The 23,938-nt window shown below is 46.8% G+C and overlaps 1 protein-coding gene across 1 annotated transcript; it reads left to right on the forward strand.

The window, feature by feature from the left end:
• The first annotated feature begins 801 nt into the window (after positions 1-801).
• Positions 802-17,885, forward strand: NOA1 (nitric oxide associated 1). Its single transcript, XM_014575922.3, has 7 exons — positions 802-1,477; positions 3,858-4,022; positions 5,720-5,916; positions 7,401-7,532; positions 11,304-11,420; positions 14,589-14,706; positions 16,068-17,885. Exons 1-7 carry the CDS (start codon positions 940-942, stop codon positions 16,292-16,294), a joined length of 1,494 nt encoding a protein of 497 aa, XP_014431408.3. The 5' UTR covers positions 802-939; the 3' UTR covers positions 16,295-17,885.
• The last annotated feature ends 6,053 nt before the right edge of the window (positions 17,886-23,938 follow it).

Raw genomic sequence — 23,938 nt, forward strand, 5'->3', positions numbered from 1 at the left:
AAGCGGAGCCGCCGCGCGTCCCCCATGCTCCGGCTGAGCCGCGCGCTGCTGGGGGCCCTGGCCCGGCCTCGGGCCCCCCCGTGCCCCCCCGCCGCGCTGTGTCCGGGGCGCCGGGCCCTGGCCGCCCTGCGGGAGCCGCGCGGCGAGGAGGAGCCGTTCGTCTTCCCCGAGTACGTGCCCGAGCCGGGCCCCGCGCCGCCCGCCCCCCGCGCCCGGACCGCGGCCCGCGGCCCAAGCGCCAGCACCGGGCGCCGGGGCGGCCGGACCCCTCGGTGCCCCCCAGCGGGGTGAGCTGCTCGGGCTGCGGGGCGGAGCTGCAGTGCCGGGACCCCGCCGCGCCCGGCTTCCTGCCCAGCGACAAGTACCGCGGCCTCCTGAGCCCCGGCAGGCGGGGGGGCCCGGGGGAGCGGGGGGCGCGGGGGGGCCCGGAGGAGCTGGGGGGGCGGGGGGGCCCGGGGCGCTCGGCGGAGCTGGGGCGCGGGGGGGCCCGGAGGGAGGGGTGGGGGGGGCCCGGGGCGCTCGGCGGAGCTGGGGGCGCGGGGGGGCCCGGGGCGCTCGGCGGAGCTGGGGGCGCGGGGGGGCCCGGAGGAGTTAGGGGCGCGGGGGGGCCCGGAGGAGTTAGGGGCGCGGGGGGGCCCGGGGCGCTCGACCGAGCTGGGGGCGCGGGGGGGCTTGGAAAGTTTAGGGGGGCCAAGGAGCCTGGAGGAATCGGATACACAAGATGCCCCAAGCTGGTCGAAGGATTTGGGGCCCCTGGTGGGCTTGGAAGGTTTGGGGACCCAGGAGGCTTTGGGGGGCTCGGTGGAATTGGGGGCACAGGGAACCCCAGGGGGCTCAGACGGACTGGGGGCCCTGGGGGACTCGGAGGTACACCGGGCCCTGCAGGGGGTGGTGTGTCAACGTTGCTGGCTCCTGGTCCATCACCAGCAGGCACAGCACATGCAGGTGACCCGGGAGCAATACCGCAGCCTAGTTAGCGCGGCTCTGCGCAGCCCCCCCCGGCATGGTCGGTCCCCCCTGGTGTTGTATATGGTTGATATGCTGGACCTACCGGACTCCGTGCTGCCAGACCTCCCTGAGCTGGTGAGTGCAGGGTCAAACATCCTGGTGGTGGGCAACAAGGTGGACCTGTTGCCTGGGGACTCTCCAGACTATCTGAAGCGCTTCCGAAAGTTGTTGCTGAAGAGCTGTGCCCGCCTGGGCATCCTCCCTGCAGCCAAGGGCATTGGGGACCAGGCTGACAGGACTGGGCGCCACAACTTGGTGGATGTGCACCTCATCAGTGCCAAGACAGGCTATGGCGTGGAGGAGCTGATCTCCAAGCTGCAGCGCTCCTGGAAGTGCAATGGCGATGTGTATCTCATAGGCACTACCAACTCTGGCAAATCCACACTGTTCAATACTCTGCTGCAGTCTGACTACTGCAAGTCCAAAGCCCCAGAGGTGATCAACCGAGCAACAATCTCGCCCTGGCCAGGTGAGAGGGGCATGGATGGGGACTTCTGTCATTATCCGTTTAAGCTTTTTGGGGGTAAGAATTTAAAAAAACTAAAGTTCTTTTTGGGGTAAGAACTGGCTTTTATATAGGGGCCTGTTCTTGACTGCAGACTCTTGGGTGTTATCTACTATATATTTGAGAGACTTTCAGATATATTTGAGTTAAGCACCTGAGTAACGTGGGGCAAATCTTGTAGTGATGTATATAATAACATTCCCCCCAAAAAAGTTGGCAAAAGAACTTTTAAGGTTGCAAAATCAAGCACTCAGTAGCTAACAAATGCAAGCGGTAAGCTTGCCCTGTGCTACCTTAAGTTGGTCTCGTGCATAGGCATTATGATAAAGGCTTTAGCTATGTGAAATGGCAAAAACCTTTGTTAGCACAGAGATAAGGTTGTCTGGTGGTAGCTCATGCCTTTCCAGAATTTCAAATTCAGCACGATTCAAACCTTCTGAAAACTCGTAACTTGACTCAGCCTAGTGAAGCTGACCTTAGCCAATGGGAATCATCTGCATGCAGTCTAAGGGTTAGATGTAGCTGTATTTAATAGAAAGGAATAATTTGGGGCAGCTTAGAAGAGCTGTCATTGTGAGATAAGATTGGGGGTTAGTTTGAGAAGTGGGTAGTAAATCTGCCATTTGAACACTTATATTTGATTTCCAACATTGGTATGTTATGGTGATGCTCAGAGCTGTGTATTTCACGGAGGAGAATTATCTGTCAGGCTTCAAGCAGTAGCACATCTCCTAGTTGTAGTCCAGTCCCAGTGCAGAACTTTTACATTTTCAGAGGTTTGCTTGACAAATTGAAGAACCAAACATTAGCTCCTCTCTGCTTTCAGCATGGGTGTCTCATTCTCGCTGCTGCCCGTTCTACCAATATCAAAAATTCAGGCAGCATCAGTATTGGAAAAGGCTAAGCAGTCAGACAGCAGGACAGAACTAAACTGCAAAGTGACCTGCAGAGAGCAGAGTACTAGTGTGATGTATTTTAATATCAGATGTTAATCCTCTTCCCGGTCCTTCAGTCTAATGGGGCTCTTTTTGGCACTGGCCAGGACTGACTATAGCAAGTCCCATGTCAGGATTATGTCCGTTTCTCAAAACATAACCCATAAATTCCAGGTCCTATTATTTGGCCAAACGCGCTTCAAAATCTCTGGGGAAAATATTTACCAGTCTCGTTCAATAGTGAAGAATATTAATTGAAACAGGGCTCTCTAGTTTTCAGTGGCATTATTCAGTGAGTGTGGCACTTGTGTGGAAAGTGACCTAGCAATGGTGTTAGTAGCATCCTGTTGAGATAGTAGGTGCCCCAAAGTAACAGTTCTTGACACTCATACTGACACTCCATTCCCCCATAATCTTGACCTTGGTTAGCTAAAACGTTATAGATTATAACAAGATTGCATCTGTGTATATCTCCCCACCTAATTGTAGTTTCCACTTCATGCACCGGATGAAGAGGACTGCAGCACATAAAAGCTCTTATGCCCAAATAAATGTGTGTCCCCTGTGGCACCTTAAAGACTCTTCATTGTTTTTGCTGAAACAGACTAACATGGCAACCTGTCTGAAAATTATAAATGATACAATTTCATTCACTGTACTAAGATTGTAAAATGCATTAGTGTTAGCTAACACATTTTTTAAAAATATCTTCCTTCCTAGTCTCAAAAAGGCCATGGTGTCTTCCGGGGGGAAAAAGCTACAAACAAGATATTAATTTATAAAGTTAAAAAAAATCAAATCTAAATGACCACAGTCCTATTTTCTCTGCGCATCACTTTTAAAGGCAAATTGAAAGAAACACCAGGTTTTGCTCTTATAAAAGTTCTGTTTACTTGCAATAGTTTTTAAAGATAGTTTTCATGTCTGGCTTTTATCGTTTATTTTTCAGTAAATTAATTGCCATAAATAAGAATCATGATAATGGCAAAATGGATTAGGTCTTAATTGTGAAGAATTTTGCTAGTTTTCATGCAGTTGTACCACAAGTAATGTTTCTTTGCAAAAGGATGTGTGTATAGGTGCAACCCATTCGTATCATGCTCAGCACATTGGCTTCCTAGAAGCTAACACAACTGCTAACAACTGTTGTCCAACATCATAGTGTTGTCCTAGCCACTGTGGACAGTAATTTCTGAGAAGAGTCTTTAACTTAGCAGTTGTCTTTAGTTTTGTTATTGTGTATTTGTTTTTCTGTTTCATAAAGAAGAATGAGGCCATCATAAAGCCAGTGAAATTTGTTCTGTATGTGGCTTTTTTCACTGTTTGCACCTTAACATTTAATTGCTTTTATATACTATATTTAATTTGCGCAATCATAGACCTGGATAACATTGGCATTTATTTTTCAGGCACAACCTTAAATCTCCTGAAATTTCCAATTATTAATCCTACACCTGACAGGCTGTTCAGAAGACAGGAAAGATTAAAAGCAGATGCAGAAAAAACTGAAGAACAACTTAGTGGTGATGAACAAAAATATCTTAAATGCCTTAAAAAGCAAGGTTATTTAATAGGTGAGTGTTATCTGAGAGAGAATATTTAAATCTTAAGAGCAAATGGTGATACTGCATTAAAGATTCAATTAAACTTTATTGTATGGTATGTTAGTATCTAAAGTGCACTCTTGATTAGTAAAAATTGCTAGCCAGCATGCATTTGTGATACAATTCAGATTTGGGTTATTAGTGTATGCAATAGTGTAACAATATATCAGAATAAGAATTCATTAAAGATAAGAACTGCCATACTAGATCAGACCAAAGGTCTGTCTAGCCAAGCATCTTGTCTTCCGACAGTGGCTGATGCCAGGTGCCCCAGAGGGAATGAACTAGGGATGCAGAATCCCGTTTAATTGAGTAACCGCTAACCGATTAAAGGCAGGCAAGCAAGCAGCTAGAACAGTGTTTCTTAAACTTTTTAAGACCGAAGAACCCCCCCCCCCCCCAAAAAAAAATCGGGGGGGGAGTTATTGGGGGGGGGGAAGGATCGGGGAAAGTTATTGAGCCTAAAAAAAGTCACCTGCCCCTTTAAGGGTGGCCATTTTGAATTCTGTTTTTCTCCACGGCACACCTCCGACTACCTTGCAGCACACTGGTGTGCCACGGAACAGTTTAAGAAACACTGAGCTAGAGCTTTGTGTAGTTTGTAAGCTTTGCAGGCAATACTTTCTTGCACAGACTGTAATTGCTGCAAACCAAGGACCTTATCCTACATTTATTCAAGCAATTCCATCCGAATCAGTACTCCCACAAATAGAATTAACCACATGCATAAGTGTTTGAAAGGTGAAGGTTGGTGTTTTCGGTGATGACTATAACAATGGGAACACAATTGAGGTCCTTTGGGTTACTGTAATACACTAAGGCTACGTCCACACTACAAGGTTTTTGAGCAAAAATCTGGGGAGCATCCACACCTCAAATGAGCACTTGCACAATTAAATTAAATAGGCAGTTAAACGGCAGAACAGAGGGCTTTTTCCACTATTGGTAAACCTCCTTTTCTGAGGCATAACTGCTTTTAGCGCTACAGCTATTGTGCAAAATGGCCAGTGCGGACACTCCAGAGGGGTTTCTTGCACAAGAAACCCCTATGGGAAAAAGCATAGGTGTTCTAATAGCCATTCAATGAATGGCCATCAGAGCTTTCTTCCACAAGTGCTGGACGCTCCTTTTGCGCAAAAGCACATTGCTTTTGCGATGTGCTTTGAGGTGTGGACATACTCTTGCGCAAAAACTCTAATGCAAAAGGTTTCTTGTGCAAGAAGCCTGTGGTATAGACATAGCCTAATAATAAAAGTAAATAAACTTAACAGCAAAACTTAATATTAAGAGCACATTATATCAGGTCCATGATTTGAGGGAGTGCTAACAGCACTGAATTTTTCCGTTTTTGTTGGACAAGAGAGAACACATTCAAGTATTTTAAATAAGTCACTTTTTAACCTTCTGAAACAAAAGACAGGATTATGCAGCACTTTAAAGACTAACAGGATGGTTTATTAGGTGATGAGCTTTTGTGGGCCAGACCCACTTCCTCTGATCAAATTGTGGAAGAATTTTGAGTTTTGAGCCTTTACATTTGTAAGTTTCTATCGCATTTATATTATTTTAATCATATATTTTACTTATTTTTCAGTGTGTAATGAAGAGAAATTTCCAGTTGAAGTGAAGTAACAAATTATTAAAAATGCATTTCCTTTTTCATGTAGGAAGGGTGGGAAGAACATTTCAACAACAGAAGTCAAAAGGTATTATTCACTTTGATCCTGATGAGCTCTCTTTTAACATGGAAGAGGAGCCTGTCATTCCATCTAAGAAGCCTAAAGAGAGAGTGGAATTTACATACAATGAACTGAAAGATGCTCGCTGGTTTTTTGATACGCCAGGGATTGTAAAAGAAAATTGTGTAGGTACTCTGCATTTGAGAAATCAGTATTTGAGAGAGAGCTCACTCTCTTAGCTGTCTGAGTATAGGAAAATTGATTTTCGATATCCTGATGATATAAGACTCTTACATTGGGTGACAGTAGAGGATTACTTGAAGGCATCAGAATATTGTGTAATAAATAGAGCTGAGTGAATAATAGACTTGTATTTATTTTTGTTGAGAGCTGAATCAAAATTGAGGGGGAGCCATTTTGAATTAAACCAAAATCAGTTTTATTCAAAATGTTGCTTTGAATTGAAAAACTTGACATATATTTGAAATTGACTGAATTGTTTTAATCAGTTTGAAACAGGTTTTGGGAGGGGGTTGGTTTTTCAGCTCAGCCATTTTCAGGGTATTTTCACACTCACTCATTTTGAAATGCTCAAAATGAAATGTTTAACTTTTTCGATACTTTTGTTTTTTCAGCCAAACTGTTTATCAAATTCAATGTGATTTTGCATATTGTTTTAGAGCCTTGAAAACTGCATTGTTTTGGATAAATTTCTGTCCCCGTGACACCAAAAAAATCCATCTGCTTCTAGTAAGACCTGTTTTGCACAGTAAAATTGATCACACTGGGTGGTTTTGCTGTAGCAAATAGTGTCACAGCCATCTTACAAAGTGGGTGTTTATTGCTGTTGCCTGGACTAAGCACTATTTACAACCATGTTACTGAACAATTTACAGATCAGTTTTTTGTCTGAACCTTGAATGTGTGTGTCTATTGTAGTAGTATAATTGTGTAGGAGAAAGGAGGGGGTTCAAGTACTGAAAATGGGGTCTGGTAGCAGGAGCTAGCATTATACCCTTTCGTTGTGGTTTTCAGGGAGAATCCAATCACAAGGGACTAAAGCTATTCTATTCTAAAAAATAGAATGGGGTCTGGTGATCACAATCTCCTTTTGGGTTGTTGCACAATAAATAGCATTCATGCAGGAGCACAGCAGGGACTATCCGCAAACTCTGATAGGACAGGAAGTAGCAGTAAGATGATTCTGTGAACATTGCAGAGGACAAATTGGCTTGAGCTGTTCAGACTCTAAAGATGTAAGGTGCAAGCATGTTATTAGCTTGGAATGTCCCTGTTACAAGGTACTTCAAGTCAGTGCACATGAATTGCTAAAGATGAGCAAGTGGCTGAACAGAATAGACAGTCCTACTTGTATAAGAAAAGGAAAAACCATGTAGCACTTTAAAGACTAACAAGATGGTTTAATAGGTGATGAGTTTCTTGTTAGTCTTTAAAGTGCTACATAGTCTGATCTTGCTAAAACAAAAGGAAAAACTAACACAGCTACCTCTCTATTACTATTCTACTTGTATAAGGTCATTTGAGCCTGCTGTTCTCTGTTCAGATATATGTGTTCATGTTCCTTTTTCCCCAAAAAGCAAGAGCATTGTTTTCATTGTGTTTTGTAAAACTATCCGGAATGAGTTATGTTTGCACAATTTGTTTGCAGGTTTTAAATCTTCTCTCGGAGAAAGAAGTAAAGATTGTCTTACCCACTCATGCCATTGTTCCACGGACCTTTGTACTGAAGCCTGGAATGGTTTTGTTTCTAGGTGCTTTGGGACGTATAGATTATCTACAGGTAAGGGAGAGTGGCTTTTTAATGTTCTGTGAATTAGATCTTGTTTGTGCTTTGTAGTGTTAGAATCAGTAACAAAATACCTTCCCCCCTCAAGCTGGTTGTGCAGCTTTCCTCACCATTTCTTTGGTAACTGCTGCTCTTGAGATTTCACTAATGAAACACACACCTTGTTGTGTACAGTAAAAAAATGCTTTAGAAAAAGGCCGTGCCCCATGCTTGCCCCCAAAGTAAAGGTTTCTGTACTGTAAAGACACACCTGGCAGCATGTTACAGAGAGGTCCTGAGCTTTGTTCTAAGTGAAACCTGAGAATTGCTTTAAGATTGATGGGCCACTAAAAGAACAAGGGGGACAAATCCTTGCAAGGTAGCTGACAGGGCTGAGTGTAGCCAAAATGATACCACTCTAAAGCGACACTGTGTTACGTGAAAGAACTACACAAGGAAGCAAATTAATGGCATTTCTGCTTCCCCATCGACATTTATAAGAATCATTTAATCAGAAAAGAAAGGAAACAGTACTTTATCAAACACTAGCCAACAAAATAAAATAGGAAAAAACCCTGGAAAATTACTGTCCTTTGCTTATCCTTGTCACTCACCACGGTTTTGGGTCAAACCTCCATTGGGCGGGCATGTGATTCTAACTGGGATGGTTTCCCTTAAAGATATTTATGGTAGATGGTGGTTAAATACTTGTGCCAATTACCCCTTTGGATGATTTGCTTCATTTTAAAAGGCAAGCGCGTTGATGTAAGGCAAGGAGTGAGCTTTTTCAAAAGCTGTTGTAGAAATTGTCAATAGAATGTGATTTCAATAGAATGTGATGTCATTAGTATTTCCTCTAGGGCATGGGTTCCCAAACTGACCCAGTCCTCCTTCCCTCCTCTCTCTCTTCCCTCTCCGCCCGCTCCCCCCCCCCCCCCCGGTCAATAGTTTTGCTGCTATTTTTGGCAAAAGTTACTACTTTATTTAAAAAAAAAAAAATACTCTCATCAAGTTTTGCTGCTATTGGGAAGTGGCGGGGCATGAGGGTTTCTCAAAAATCAAAAAGGGGGCGTGCTGCCAAAAGTTTGGAAACCACTGCTCTAGGGTTAAAGCAATATCTAATAGGAAAGGGTAAAACAGAGGCATGTTTGTGTCTGGCTTTCCATTTTCCCCTTTAGACACTTGCATTATTACTGGAAGTTTTATTTATTCTATTTCTAAAATGCAGCTGTCAATGCTCATCCTGTGCTCGATATGCCTAGCACATAAATTAAAAATACCCCCACACACACGCTAAGGACTGTCCATAAATAGCTCCACCTCGGCCAACTCCTCCTCTACAGCCTTAGGCAAGGGCTACATTTGTAGCACTTTGCCTGTATACCAGGATACTATCCTGGCAAAGTGCTCCCAGTGTGGCTGCAGCATAGACAGGCAAAATTGAACTTGGGCTAGTCTATCTTATTCCAGGACCTGCCATAAACTATATTGATAAAAGCACATTTTGTCTGCTATAACTGCATCTGCACTCGGCTTTTGTCAGCACAACTATGCCAACTGCAAGTCGTCACACCATGGGAAAAGTTTGTAGTCTTGTCCTGGGCTGATGGGGGGAGTTGCATCCAAGCGCCGGCAGGAGAGCAGATTCCTTGGTTTGATTCAGTCTTCATAGAATTCTAGGTGCCCAAAGCAAAGTGTAGTATTACAGGAGGGATGCTTTACTACCGGAGCTGGGAAATGATCTGAGAGCATCAGCTGAGCAGGAGAAGTCTGTCATGCCCTCCAGAAATAAGCCTTCCAGTGGTGGTCACGCTGGCAGTACTCCCTGTAGTGTGAGCTAAGCTAGTGTAAAGATACATATTCTGCAATGTTTGATTATCGCTTTATTGCATGACCTGAGTGGAGAACAGGTTTTGATTTAAGTGCCATTTCAATTATCCAGATTCCTTTCATCTGAAAATCCAGAGTTATCCATATCCACAGGGAGGCCCCCTCCTAGCCCTTTGTTAGCGAATAGCACTTCCATTTCTCTCAACATGCAGTTCTCCAAAAGTTGCCATGTCCCCCACGCCTCTCAGATGAATGGCGTGTATTGTGTTTGTATTATGGTAGCACCTTGGCATTGTGCTATGATGCAGAAGCTATAGAATCAGGAGTATTCAGGGCTTGCTTCAGGACTAGAAGCTTTGAGGTGGCACAGCTGTTGTGTTTTCCATCGGAATCTCAGCTCCGTTATATGCAGAGAAGCCACTGTTTATAAAATCATAGAACACTAGAACTGGTAGGGACCTCGCAAGGTTATCAACTCCAGTCCCCTGCCTTCACAGCAGGTCCCAGTACCATCTAGACTATCCCTGATAGATGTCTGTTTAACCTGTTCTTAAATATCTCCAGAGATGGAGATTCTACAACCTCCCTGGGCAATTTATTCCAGTGTTTAACCACCCTGGTAGTTAGGAAGTTTTTCCTAATGTCCAACCTAAACCTTCCTTGCTGCAGTTTGAGCCCATTGCTTCTTGTCCTATCATCAGAGGCCAAGAAAAACAATTTGTCTCCCTCCTCCTTGTGATACCCTTTTAAATACTTGGAAGATCGCTATCATGGCTGCTCTTCATCTTCTCCTTTCCAAACTAAACAAGCCCAGTTCTTTCAGTCTTCCCTCCAAGCTCATGTTCTCTAGACCTTTCATCATTCTTGTTGCTCTTGTCTGGACCCTCTCCAATTTCTCCACATCTTCCTTGAAATGTGGTGCCCAGAAGTGGACACGGTACAACAATTGAGGCCTAATCACCGCAGAGTAGAGTGGAAGAATGACTTCTCGTGTCTTGCTCACAACATACCTGTTAATACATCCCAGAATCATGTTTGCTTTCTTTGCAACAGCTTCATAGTGCTGATTCATATTCAACTTGTGGTCCACTATAACCCCTAGATCCCTTTCTGCCGTACTCCTTCCAAGTGTTTGCAGGTGAATTCCTTAATTACTTGCTCTATTATCTTTCCTGGCACAGAAGTTAAACTGACTGGTCTGTAGTTTCCTGGGTTGTTCTTATTTCCCTTTTTATAGATGGGCACTAGATTTGCCCTTTTCCAGTCTTCTGGAATCTCTCCCAACTTCCATGATTTTTTCAGAGATGATAGCTAAAGGCTCAGATGCCTCCTCTATCATCTCGAGTATTCTAGGACACATTTCATCAGGCCCTGCTGACTTGCAGACATCTAACTTTAAGTGATTTTTAATGTGGCTTTTTTGTTTTATCTTCTAAGCTTACCCCCTTTTCATTAGCATTCACTATGTTATGCATTCCTTCAGACTTCTTGGTGAAGACCAAAACAAAGAAGTCATTAAGACCTCTGCCATTCCCACGTTTCCTGTTATTGTTTCTCCCTTCTCACTGAGCAGTGCAAAACAGTACAGATGCTTTTCAAAGACCAAGGCTTTGTCTGCACTACACAACTTTTACAGAAAGGGCAGGTAACTAAAAGTCTGGCAGTGTAAATGCTGTTTGTCCCGCTTTTGCTGATAAAATACTGGGGGAGGGGTGCGTTGGTTCCTGTAGTAGAAGGAAAGTGCGGTCCACAACAAGCCATTTACAGTGCCACTTGTCATTTGGGGGGAAGGGAAAGCACCACTCAATTGGCAGTGTAGGCAAAGCCTGTGACCCTGCCTAGAAGAGAGAATGATGTAACTGCTTTTAAGCAGAAGGTGGGAGAATGGTGGACAGCAACTTGTAAGCATCTTTACAGCATTCAGTTTGTTAAACACACACCCCCGTTGATTTTTAGGGAGCAAAATCCTCCTGGTTTTCTGTTGTGGCTTCTAACCTGTTGCCAGTCCATGTGACTACCCTGGAGAAGGCAGACGGCATCTATCAGAAGCATGCTGGAGACACATTACTGAAGGTAAGAGGACGCCTTCTATCTGGTGTTCTGGTATGTAAGGAGTAAGGTCGTGTTACTGGTTTTCCTGTGCATGACCCAGCAGAGGCTTTGAGTCCATGCTAGAACTCTCTGCATTGTCTTGTCAGAGATTCTTCCCCTTCCAGGGAGAAATAAGAGAGAGTGCATTATCCTCGCCCTCAATTTTAGAACCTTGCCCAACCCACACAAACAACAGGGGGGTAGAGTGTTGCTGCCCCTGAGCGCCTGCCCTCCCCAAGGTACCACCTCACCTCCCTGTGCTCTGGGGCTGGAGAGGCTAGGGCCCTGCACCCTCCACCCTCCCTAAGGCGCCGGGGCTGCATGCTGTCCCTCCTTCCTGTGGGGCTGGGGCTGGAGAGGCTAGGGCCATGCACCCTCCCTATGCTGCCGGGGCTGCATGCTGTCCCCCCTTCCTGTGGTGCTGGGGCTATGTGCCACTCCACCTCCCCATGGTGCTGGGCCTGGCTCCCATGGCGGGCGTGGCCTGGGCAGAAGCGGGGGCTAGGATCTTGCCTCCCCTAGCCCTGCCTTCACCCACCACCCACGTGTATATGCATTTATAAATGATCTGGAGAAAGGGGTAAACAGGGAGGTGGCAAAATGTTCAGATGATCCCAAACTGCTCAAGGTAGTTAAGACCAAAGCAGACTGGGAAGAGCTTCAAAAAGATGTCACCAAACTAAATGGCAAATGAAAATAACGTTGATAACGTGCATGTAAAGTAATGCACGTTGGAAAAAATAATCCCAACGATATATACAATATGAAGGGGACTGTCAAGGCTGTTCCCCACTCCAGCATGACAAATGCAGAAGAACACTCCAAAACCTTGCCTCTACAGGCTCTGGTACAAAAATTCCCCCCCCCCCCCATCCTAATATCCATATTTTGGGGGACCTGCTGCCACTGTCAAGTGCTTTTGAACCCACAAACAGGTGGACACTTGAAACCAGCCCATGGGGTACCCCAAGCTCTTTTTCCCCAAAAGAGCTTGAAAAAGAAAAGAGAAAAGCGTGCTTCAGTCTGTGGTAGCTGACCCCTCAGTCAGAGGCATGCAGATACACACAGACCCTCCAGGATACAAAAAAATCAATCACTACCAGTTACTTAAAAAAAACAATATTTTGTTATCAAAACAAAACTACAATTGCAAGCTTAGTAAATTGGCTAGATGAAAAGAGCCACCGTTGATATAGATACTTGGGAAAAAATCTTGGGCTGAAGGCTTAGTTACAAAAGAGAAAAAAGGAAGAGTTAGCAAGCTCAGACATTATTTTCAAATCCCCAAACAAGGAAAATAATAAACCCTGATGGACTATCTAAACTTTTCCTACTTACACATGTTAAGAAGTCCATTCTTGGAGAGAGAAGTGTCTCCCATCTCCCTCAGTAGCTGGGAGAAACTGCTCTGAATCTCAAACAAAGAGAGAGAGAAACCCCCCTCTCTCCGTTTGAAATTCCTACCTGCATTTTTATTGGCTGACCACCGATATATTGGCTAGGAGGCTTTAGTTAACCCCTTAGTCACCGGGTGATGGTCAGCACTCCTGATTATGACAGGGACTAATTTGGCTACAACTACTCAAGAGAAAGATCTTGGAGTCATTGTGGATAGTTCTCTGAAAACATCCACTCAGTGTGCAGCGGCAGTCAAAAAAGCGAACAGAATGTTAGGAGTCATTAAAAAAGGGATGGAGAATAAGACAGAAAATATCTTTTTGCTTCTGTATAAAACTATGGTACGCCCACATCTTGAATACTGTGTACAGATGTGGTCGCCTCATCTCAAAAAAGATATATTAGCATTGGAAAAGGTTCAGAAAAGGGCAACAAAAATGCTGAGGGGTTTGGAATGGGTCCCATATGAAGAGAGGTTAAAAAGACTTGGACTTTTCATCTTAGAAAAGAGGAGACTAAGGGGGGATATGACAGGTCTATAAAATCATGAGTGGTGTGGGAAAAGTGAATAAGGAAAAGTGATTTACTTATTCCCACAATAAAAAAAAAACCCAAGTCACCAAATGAAATGAATAGGCAGCAGGCTTAAAACAAACAAAAGGAAGTTTTTCTTCACTCAGTGCACAGTCAGCCTGTGGAACTCCTTGCCAGAGGATGCGGTGAAGGCTAGAACTTTAACAGGGTTCAAAAAAGATCTAGACAGATTCATGGAGGTTAGGTCCATCGGTGGCTGTTAGCCGGGATGGGTTGGAATGGCGTCCCTGGTCTCAGTTTGTCTGGAAGTGGGTGACGGGAGGGATCACGTGAGGATTCCCTGTTGTGTTCCCTCCCTCTGGGGCACCTGGCATTGGCCACTGTCGGCAGGCAGGACACTGCGCTAAAGGGACTTTTGGTCTCACCCAGTCTGGCCGTTCTTATGTTCTTAACAGAATTAGCTGATTAAGTTAAAAGTCTCTGTTGCCCCCTTCTCTGCCACCAGTTTGCCTCCACCAGCTAAAGTAATATTATAACTTTGCCCTTTCAACACTAATAGGTGTTAGCTTTCACATTTTTTAAATGCACCTTTTGTCTTCCCATAAGCAGGACCTCAGTGTATGTCTGTGCATCTCTTCATGAGTTGTAACTTGTTTCCTTTGGTGATACCACTAATGGAAACTCTCTTGCTAATGAATATTCAAGCGTCCCTAGCCACAGGATACATTTTCTACTTTCTGAAGCAGTTTCAGGCCATCTGTTCTGGTATTGATCTTCACTTGCAAAGCAACAGTACAGCTCAGTGCTCATGCTGAATTATTGCTCCTTTTCTGAGACTGACCAATAGAAGAGTTTTTGTACTTTTGTAGTAATTAGTATCTTCGGCTATGTCATTGAACTCACCTGGAATTGAATCCAATAGGACAGGCTCTGATATTGTAATAGCTGCTTCTTGGCATCTCTAAGGTACCTACTAGTTTGATAGCTCAGTGAGATCTTTATCACCTTGAGATTTGCTTCTGGACAAAATGTCCCTTCACTTTTCTATGAAAATGGCACTAGTGTAGAATGTGAGAGCAGTCACTTGTGTTGGTGTCGGTTAGAATAGAAACAGTTGAGTTGCTGCACTTCACTCTGTAACTTGCTCTGTAATGTAGGAGAAGGTTAAAGTTGTCTTTCTCGTTAGCTGTTAACCCCTCTTCTGTCCGGCATTGTCAGGTGCCCACAGGAGGTGAAGAACGAATGAGAGAATTCCCACCACTTACTGCTCAGGATATCACGCTGGAAGGGATTGGCATCTTCGAGGCAGTGGCTGACATAAAGCTGTCCTCTGCTGGTAATTCTGCATTCCACCTCACCGTGCGGGGTATCGACGAGGGATGGGAAAGATTAACCAGCCAGGCTTGCTGGTTAAGGTTAACTGGTGGGATTGGAGCAGCTCCCCTCTGCCGCGGGCAGGGGCTGCTCCAGTTCATGAAGCAGCCCCTGCCTGCGGGGTGTCCTGGCCCACCACAGGCAGGGGCTGCTCCAGTGGGGGGTTGGAGGGGCTGCAGCTCCCCCTTTAATCTGTTAACTGGTTAAACAATGTGTTTAACAGGTTAGCCAATTAAATGGGATTTTACATCCCTAGTATCCATGCCTGCTGTGTACCCTTCCTCTTGGATGTCACTTCATTATGGCTGCCTTGTGTGACGTGCAATGGCCTTCTGACTAGGGATGTAAGAGTTTGACCGGTTCACTGACAAGCTCTCACTTATTGTAACCCCACCGGTTAAACTCTTCTTGAGGCTGCCAGCAACCCCAGCCCTGGGAGTGGTTAACAGAATTTTTATTGGTTACATGGTAAATACTTGTATTCGTTTTTTACATCCTACTTCTGACCAGGGAAGGTGACACAGTGCCGACCAAAATGCCTGCAGCTTTGCATGTGATTATGAACCGGAGCTAGATTTTCAAAAGTGCGTGGCATCCAGCAGCTGCCATTCTTTGTCTAAATGAGGCCTGTTGGGTGCAGAATCTGTGTGAGAATCGGATCCTTACTGATGTTGGTGGCCCCCTTTCTGTTGTTTAAATGCAATTGTAGATGGAGCTTGGTCCTGCCTTGAGGGCGGGGGGCTGGACTCGATGACCTCTTGAGGTCCCTTCCAGTCCTATTATTCTATGATTCTATGATCCAGTGGATTTTTGTTTTCTTTGAGGGTATGTCTACACTACCCTCCTAGTTCGAACTAGGAGGGTAATGTATGCATACCGCACTTGCTAATGAAGCCCAGGATTTGAATTTCCCGGGCTTCATTAGCATAAGCGGGGAGCCGCCATTTTTAAATCCCCGCTGCTTCGAACCCCGTGCAGCGTGGCTACACGGGGCTCGAACTAGGTAGTTCGGACTAGGGTGCCTATTCCGAACTACTGGTACACCTCGTTTCACGAGGAGTAACGGTAGTTCGGAATAGGCACCTAGTCCGAACTACCTAGTTCGAGCCCCATGTAGCCGCGCTGCATGGGGTTCGAAGCAGCGGGGATTTAAAAATGGCGGCTCCCCGCTTATGCTAATGAAGCCCGGGAAATTCAAATCCTGGGCTTCATTAGCAAGTGCGGTATGCATACATTACCCTCCTAGTTCGAACTAGCAGGGTAGTGTAGACATACCCTGAGAGAGGTTGTAACTAACTGGATTCTGTTCTGGTATCTACCCAGGTTGGGTTGCGATAACGGCTCACTTGGAAGACAAACTGCAGCTGCGAGCCTATACTCCTGAAGGAACAGCCCTGATGATTCGTAAACCTCCTCTGCTACCACATATTGTTGCCATCAAAGGGAAACGCATCAAAGGAAGTGTGGCCTATAGAACTAAAAAGCCATCTCCCTTAGTGGAAAACATAAAGTCAAATAAACCAATGGAAAAAAAGGTACCTAAAATGTAAGCTGCACAGGAGCTGCGAAGCCCTTGGACATGTAACTGGCTGTGAGCCATACACAAAAATAATTGGTCGTGGAACTCTGTAGAAAACATTTTCAGACTGGCTTTGTAAAACATGTTTGAAAGATCCGGCACATGTCCGTGTGAAGCATGCATCAGCCTGCTGTGTAGTGTGCAGCCCGGGGGCTCACATGATTTGCAGTCTACACTTCCCATTACCTGATGACCTGTGTCATTCAGACTCTTCAGTCATACATTAGACAGTCGGATGTGGCATCACTGCACTTTCCTGCTGGTTCCCCTGACATAGGTGGAGTCAGGCTGCTGTCAGGCTGGGAAGCTGCAGCAGGGAGGGCTTTAGTGAAGCTGTCAGAACATGCCAATCTCCAGTTGCTACAGATGTTTGGACAGTAGACTCGTTTGTGTGTTTGGCCTTGTACATGAAATGAGTGGGAAGATTTCAGAAAGAAGCCTCTAGAGACCATCCCAGGAGACCTCTTTGCAGTAGTGTAGAACTTTAAAGAAAAGCCGATAAGAACCAGGGCAGCACAGTACACAGCTGAACGGAGGAAATCAGACGGGAGCCTCAACTGAGAGCTCCTGCAAAACATTCCCATGCTGTGACTTGCCCAAAATGTACAGTCATCAGTCTCTTCATCATGACGATGAGCTCAGGAGGCAAATAACGTTATTAACTCTGCTCTCCCCAGTCAAGTGCAGCTTTTTGTAACAAGGGGAGCGACTGGCACAGTTGATGTCTCTGCCCCTTTGAGCTGAAATTCCCTTCTGTGGCAGTGGTTCTCAAAGATTACCGGCCCACAGTGTGTTACCTGGTCCTCAGGGCACAGGTGGCAGGGCAGCAGCATCCCAGACCAGCTGCCTACCCCACATCCCAGAGGGTGTGGAAGCGGGTGACAGCCCCAAACAAGAACACCTGCCACATGGCATGGGCCAGCTGCTCAGACTCCCATGCAGCCAGGAACCTGCTGGACTCCAGCATGCATAGGCCACACCTGTGAGCTGGTTGGGCTCTGGGTTGAGAACCGCAGCTCTTTGATGCTGCCCCGCTGCACAGAACACTAAGGTCAGACTTTTGACCTTTCTGAACAGGGCTTGTCAAAAAGCCTTTAATCTTACTAGAATACTGAATTCTCGTGCCCTTTTGAGCTGCAGCTTTGCCATTTGCGCTCTCCCCCGTGATGTGCCACTACCAGCTGTGGTGTTAGCATTCCTGCGTGCTGCTCAGCCAGTCAGGGCACGGGGAGGAATGTGGCTTCTGCCAAGGGAAGTGGCTATTTGCAGGGTTGGAGGACAAGAGAATTCCCTCACATGAGTGCTCCTGGGGTGAGAAGAGGCATAAGCACATCAGGGGAAGGGGAATCCTTTGTTTTGCCCTTCCCAGCATAACTTACCAAAAGGTCACTAGTCTATAACAATGTATTGACAGGATAGCCATGTGTGTCCAGACAGCCCTGCTGCATTTGGTGAGTGGATGCAGTGCAGGTGGGGACCTGTGCTCTTACCTCCTCTTGAACATCAGCCATAAGGAAATAAGCAGTAAAACTCCTTTAATAAAGGCAAAAGAATGAAACTGATGTTGCTGTCCTATGTCACGAGTGGATACTAAACTTGCTGATTATGACGTTTACATAAAGACTTTTGAAAGCATGTGTGTAAAATCACCTGGCTTCTGCCATCTTTACCAAGGGATGGTGATTACAAATGATGGCAAATGATTTTGTCCACTCTTCAGTGGACACCATTTTTTGTAAGATAGCCCACCTGGTAAATATATAAGGAAGTCGGTCCAGAAAAAAGGGGCTGCAGTTGGAAGATGCTTCAAAACCAGGTCTTCTGAAGTCTTGGGTTAGTAGGCTGTTAAACACCACTAATCTATAGAAAATGAGCATTAGTTCAGTCTCACCAGTCATGAATCTGTTCCAAACCAAAATGAGCCATGTACAATGTGGTTTCACTTCTCAAATAACTACTTAGACAGATACACAAGATTCCGTGCTATCAGTATAAGGAGGGTGTGAATCAAAGCCTTGACAAGGCATTTCAACCACCAATGGATTTTAAAAAACTCTCAGAATAGCCATTGTATTGGTAAGGCCTGAATGAGAATAATCATGAAGCAGGCATGGAAACAGCCCATAGCTCAGTAAACTAGCCAAAAATCGTGCTTGCTGCATTCTGCTGCAAAAACTGGTTTAATGTAAAACAGACATAAAAAGCCCAGGAAAAACCCTCAGCTATGGCTGAGCCAGGGAAGCAGGTCTGCTCAATGCTCCATTCCTGACTGACATGGTTGAGAAGAAACTGGGGAGGAGGTTTGCCTACATAGCTGTCTGTGTTCATGGTACAGAGCACAAGGGTGCATGGCTGAAGGGGTGCTGCTACTGACATTTTCAGACCACAGGCAGATGATGAGATGTGTACCTATGGGGGGCATACCCTGAAGAATTCCAGTTAGTGCAGGAGCTACGATTAAGTTGTTTAATCAAATGTGTTGCAATAGTAGAACAAAAATGTACTGTAGGTACTGGGGCTACTGTTTTGTTTTGTTTTGAAAAGGGGGTACTTTATATATTTAAAAGGCTGAGAAACACTGCTGTAATGTATCTTTACTTTTTTGTACTAGATACCTATGCATTAGTCTGATGAAATCCGAATGGTATTTCAGTGCATGTTTGTAGTTGATCTACAAATAAGTCATTTACTGGAGCAGGAGTTAAGGAGAAAAATGAATGGCCGGGGTGCTACTATGTATCGACTTGGGCACTTAGCAGTGGTTCTCAATCTGGAGATATACGCAGGTCTGTCTATCTCATCTGGAGATTTGCTTAGTTTTACAACAGGCTACATGAACAGCACTAGCAAAGTCAGTACAAACTAAAATTTCATACAGTGACTTGCTTATGCTGCTGAAACTTGCGGTCCTCCAAGACAAATCAGAGTCCTGAAAGGGGTACAGTAGCCTAGGAAGGCTGAGTGCCCCTGCCGTAGAAATACTAAACAGATAAATAGCCCTTTTCTGCTGACCAGCAAATCAGCGTATGCCTGATAGCACGATGATAAAGGGGGTTTTATTCCGTCTGGTAGCTTACAGCATTCAGCCTGGCTCAGCGTTCAGTCTGTGCACTCAGTGAATGGTAGAGAATGGGGGGGGGGCTGGAAATGGGAGGGGAAATCCAGGGGTTCCCATTGTGACTGTCTTGGGGAAATGGTCACAGCAAGGCTGGCTGTGTGGCCCTGGGGAAGGGCAGTAGATCCTCCCGGGGGGGGGGGGGGGGGCGCGAGACACCACAGAGCTGGGCTGGTTAGCCTTAGCAGGGTGAGACAAGCTGGGATCCTCTCTGGAAAACATGCTGTAGCCCAAGCAGAAGCGATGGCCTGATGCAGGAGGAGTTGCAAGACACCCTCTGGCCTTGTGTTGTGCTGAAGGCCAGTGTAAAGCCCAATGGTCCTTTGAGTGGGAGCACCAGGGAGCAATGGAGCGAGTGCGGTGGGCCAGGATTTCCCCTGAGGAGATGCCATCAGGCGCCCCAAGGCTTACAGGCCTTAGCGACCTGCAGCAGATGTGTTGCTGCTGCAGCTACTAGGGCTGCCCGCCAGCTCCTGGGATGCGTGTGGAAATGGGCTAGCCCCGCTGGAAGCAGGGTTGTCACCCCAGCGGTAGAGCAGCTCTTTCTACCCCACAGCAAGGGCAGGAGCAGGGCCCAGGAGCACCGTTAGGCCGCTGCGCCCCGGGCAGCGCGTGCCACACCTACAGCTGTGTCTGGTTAGGGCGAATCAGCGCAGCCCTTCCACGTGTGCCAGCCAAGACGTGCTGTGTCAGCCTTTCCTCTGGAATGCTGCCCGGGGCTCTGACTGCCCAGGAGCAGAGTGAGCCTGTTCCTGCCTCCGCACAGCACACGGCGTGCTTCACCCGCGACGTACTCCAACACCCCGCCTGCCTTTGCCAGAGACACGCCACACCTGGCACTGGACGTGAACAACCGACGCCTGGCGCACCGCTGCCTGAGCCGAGACCCCCTTCGACAGCAGTGGGAGCTGCACGCAGGAGGCCCATGCTTCACTGGACATGGGTGGCAAATCCTTTTCAATAGGACTTCTAGTTCGGCCGTCTGGCCCCGTCAGGCATTACGTAATTTACCCTCCCACTGCCCCTGCAACTGCTTTTGCGGAAAAACTTGCCAGCTGTCTACACTGGCCGCTTGAATTTCCGCAAGAGCACTGACTTCCAACTGTCTGAAATCAGTGCTTCTTGCGGAAAGGCTATGCTGCTCCCGTTCGGGCAAAAGTCCCTTTTGCACAAAGCTTTTGCACAAAAGTGCAAGTGTAGACAGTTCAGATTTGTGTTGTGCAAAAAAGCCCCGATCATGAAAATAGCGATCGGGGCTTTTTTGCGGAAAAGCGCGTCTAGATTGGCACGGACGCTCTTCCGCAAAAAGTGCTTTTGTAGAAAAGCGTCCTGCCAATCCAGACGCTCTTTTCCACAAATGCTTTTAACGGAAAACTTTTCCATTAAAAGCATTTGCGGAAAATCGTGTCAGTCTAGACGTAGCCCTGGATTGCACTGCAATGTTGGTATGTGTGATGCACAAGCAGCAAAATTTTCACTGAACAAGGAGCTACCCCAAGGATTCCCTCAGAAAAAAGGGGTGAGAAAAATAAAACTTACCAGTACATTGAATTTCTTCACCTGTGTGCGTGCCTGCCGGCACAGCTCCTGCGCCATGCAGTGTTGAGAGGAGGTGCTCTCCACAGAAATCAACTGCATTTTTGCTTTGCACTTCCGCGGTGGAGATGGGGCCTACCCGAGTACAGCGAGTACAGCAAGTACCACGGACAGATCACAAAAACCGCAAGTGTGTACTAGACTGAGTGGGGAAAGAGCCAGTGATCAAAATGAAATAAATAATGAGCCACACTCATTGAGGGGGAATTTGCAGCACTGGGAGCTCTTAGCTCAGCTGTGCCCCTCCCATTAATACACACAGTGAATGTCCCACCGCTTAACCCACCTTCCTGTTTTGCACAGTGGGGTGCATGGCCACAAAACATTTTGCACAGAAATGTTTGGCAAGAGGTGCGGATGGTGCCAAATGCAGCAGATTATTCATCTCCAGCCTTCAGTGAACACACCGCGGAGGGCAGATTAGGTCCTGGGGCACAGAACAAGTCTTTTGCATGTTGTATATACCACACTCGCCTTAATCGCTTTCCCTGATTGGAAGAGTAGCTGCCGCCAGCCAGTCTTGCTTTTAGCTGTGATTAGTGCAAGATTCGTCCTACCACTGGAAATGCTGGGGCAGCGAGAGGACTGGCCCTTGCCAGGAGTCCAGGGTGGAGACGATCAATCCAGCAAAACGCAATCTCTGTCCTCACGGGCCAGGCAGCCAAATAACCCAAGCTGCCTGCTGGAGGCTGAGCAGCAGGAAGGGTCTGAGGACAGAATATGGTGTGAACAGCAGAAGCGCCCAAGAACAGGACCCAGGGGAGAATTCTGGCACTGCCTACATGACGCAGAGACCGTTCCAGAGCAGATCGCCTCACTGGGATGTTTTATCCGGCATTGAATTTTATGTTTTTGTCTAAACATTTCCTAGGTGGGGAACCTCTTCCCCACCAGCTCCGTGAGGAATTAACCAGCTGAGCAAGGAGGGGATATACTAAAGGAGCTTTTACTCGGATTCACGGGGGCAAACCCATCCAGGTAATAACAGAGCCTCAGTTACTCTTATTGGCACTGGGCTTATCCTCGTCAGGCCCTCTAACAATCATGCGTGTGGGCTAACAGGCATGGGTTACAGCCAGAGCCGGGCTATAGTAAGAGAGCCGGCTTCCCGTCCCTCCCTCCTTACAGCGGCTCTGAGGTAAGGTGGCCAGGGAAGACCATGGCTAAGCATATTGATCAAAAAGGGTGAGTCGTCGCCCGCCCCCAACTCTTCCCGTGCTGTCCCAACAGCCCTTCTTCCACATGTTGATTATAAGCCATGTCCCGCATCAGGCTTGCTGCTTGCTATTGGCTGGTGGCCACGCCCTCTGGCCAGCATGGTGACACCACTGTTCAGCCAATCGCAGCTGCACCGAAAGTCTCCAGTGCAGACGCACTCGGAGTGGGCTTGTTCTCTAACCTCTTCCCTAACCTCCCTTTCACCTTCTCTGTCACAATGATCATTTCACTACAACTGTGTGTTCCAACCTACCTGAGTCGTCATGACATGACCGGGGCAGTCGCCCGGCTGAGAAACAAGATTAACACCATAGTAAATTTACCTTCATCCAGCACAGGTGCTCTAGCTGACGAACCCGTGTGGAGCCTCAGACTGAAGTGAATTCTCCCCAAGGGGACCCCAGCGATAGCCGGAGTTCAGGCAGAACAAGCCACGGCTTTCAAGCAGAGCCACTGAGAAGTGGGAAGGTCACAGCGTCCCACCCAGCAGTGAGTATCACTAACACGTGGAGGGCTACAGAGAGCTGCTCCCTATTGCAGCGATGCCCACAGCTCTCGCTAGCTGGCTGCCTGGGGCTCGGATACCACTCTCTCCCCTTCTTGCGTGCATTTAAATCGGGAGCAAGCAGCCTCCTTGGGCTATTTCCAGCAACATCCTCCTTGTGCGGAGTGCTGGCCAGGTGTGCGCAGAGGCTGTGTTGTGCCAAAGAGCTCCTGGCATACGATGGGATTTACAAAGGAGCCCGTTCACTGCCCAAGTCCCATGAAAAGGTCAGTGAGCGTTAGGCATCAAATTCCAGCCTGCATTGACAAGGGTTGAGTAAAAGGTTCAGAGTGATGTTTGGAACAAGACCTCCCTCGCCAAACTATCTCTCTTCTGTCCCAGTGCACTGGCCTGTCTGCTCCACTCCTCCCTTAGCTACTCCTCACATTCAGGCTCCGTGCAGAAGCCTGGGGAAGAGAAAAAGAAAGGGTCAGGAACGCTGTCTTCTGTTAGCGAGTGCCTGATGCTGGAGGGGCTCTCTGGGGCCCTATGGTGCTGCACCCACCCTCTGCTGCTCCAGGTGAGAGGAGAGGGTGACAGAAACACCCTACCTTCCTCACATAGCTAACTCTGTGGTGGGGAAGGGCACAGCTTGTGCCTCCACTGTGTAAAAGGAGAGGATTTCAGGGCGAGGACTAGTCGTCATTCCAGGATATCCCACTTTCTGGAGTGTGTTAGAAATTTCCAGTGTGACTCTTACAAGCCTTTCACACAAGGCACGTTCAAAGCAGACGTAACATTGCCAACCAGCTGACAGCTGACTTTTCATGGCCTGAATTAAACAGGACCTTAGTGCTCACTTTAAAGACAACCACCTTCTTTCTAATATAACCCAGCCAGCCCAGGAGGAAGTTAGGCATTTAGCATGCCCAAACCATCCAATACAACTAGTAACATTGCTTTTATATGTCATAAGAGACGTTGTTACAAGGTAACATTCAAAATCTGTGAATCGTAATAAAAGGATGGATTTTCTCAGACACAAAAAATGCCATTTAGCACGAGAGCCACGTATGTCATTTGCAAACTAGAACTGCCATCAAGTCATGTTCCTCTTCACGTTTGTCCATCCAGGGATGTGACCTGTATGTTTAGAATCTGGAGGATGTCCCCTAGCAAGGGATAGACGGCTGCAAAGACAA

The sequence above is a fragment of the Pelodiscus sinensis genome, chromosome 4 (assembly GCF_052426305.1).
Source record: "Pelodiscus sinensis isolate ZL-2025 chromosome 4, ASM5242630v1, whole genome shotgun sequence".
Classification (NCBI taxonomy): domain Eukaryota; kingdom Metazoa; phylum Chordata; order Testudines; family Trionychidae; genus Pelodiscus; species Pelodiscus sinensis.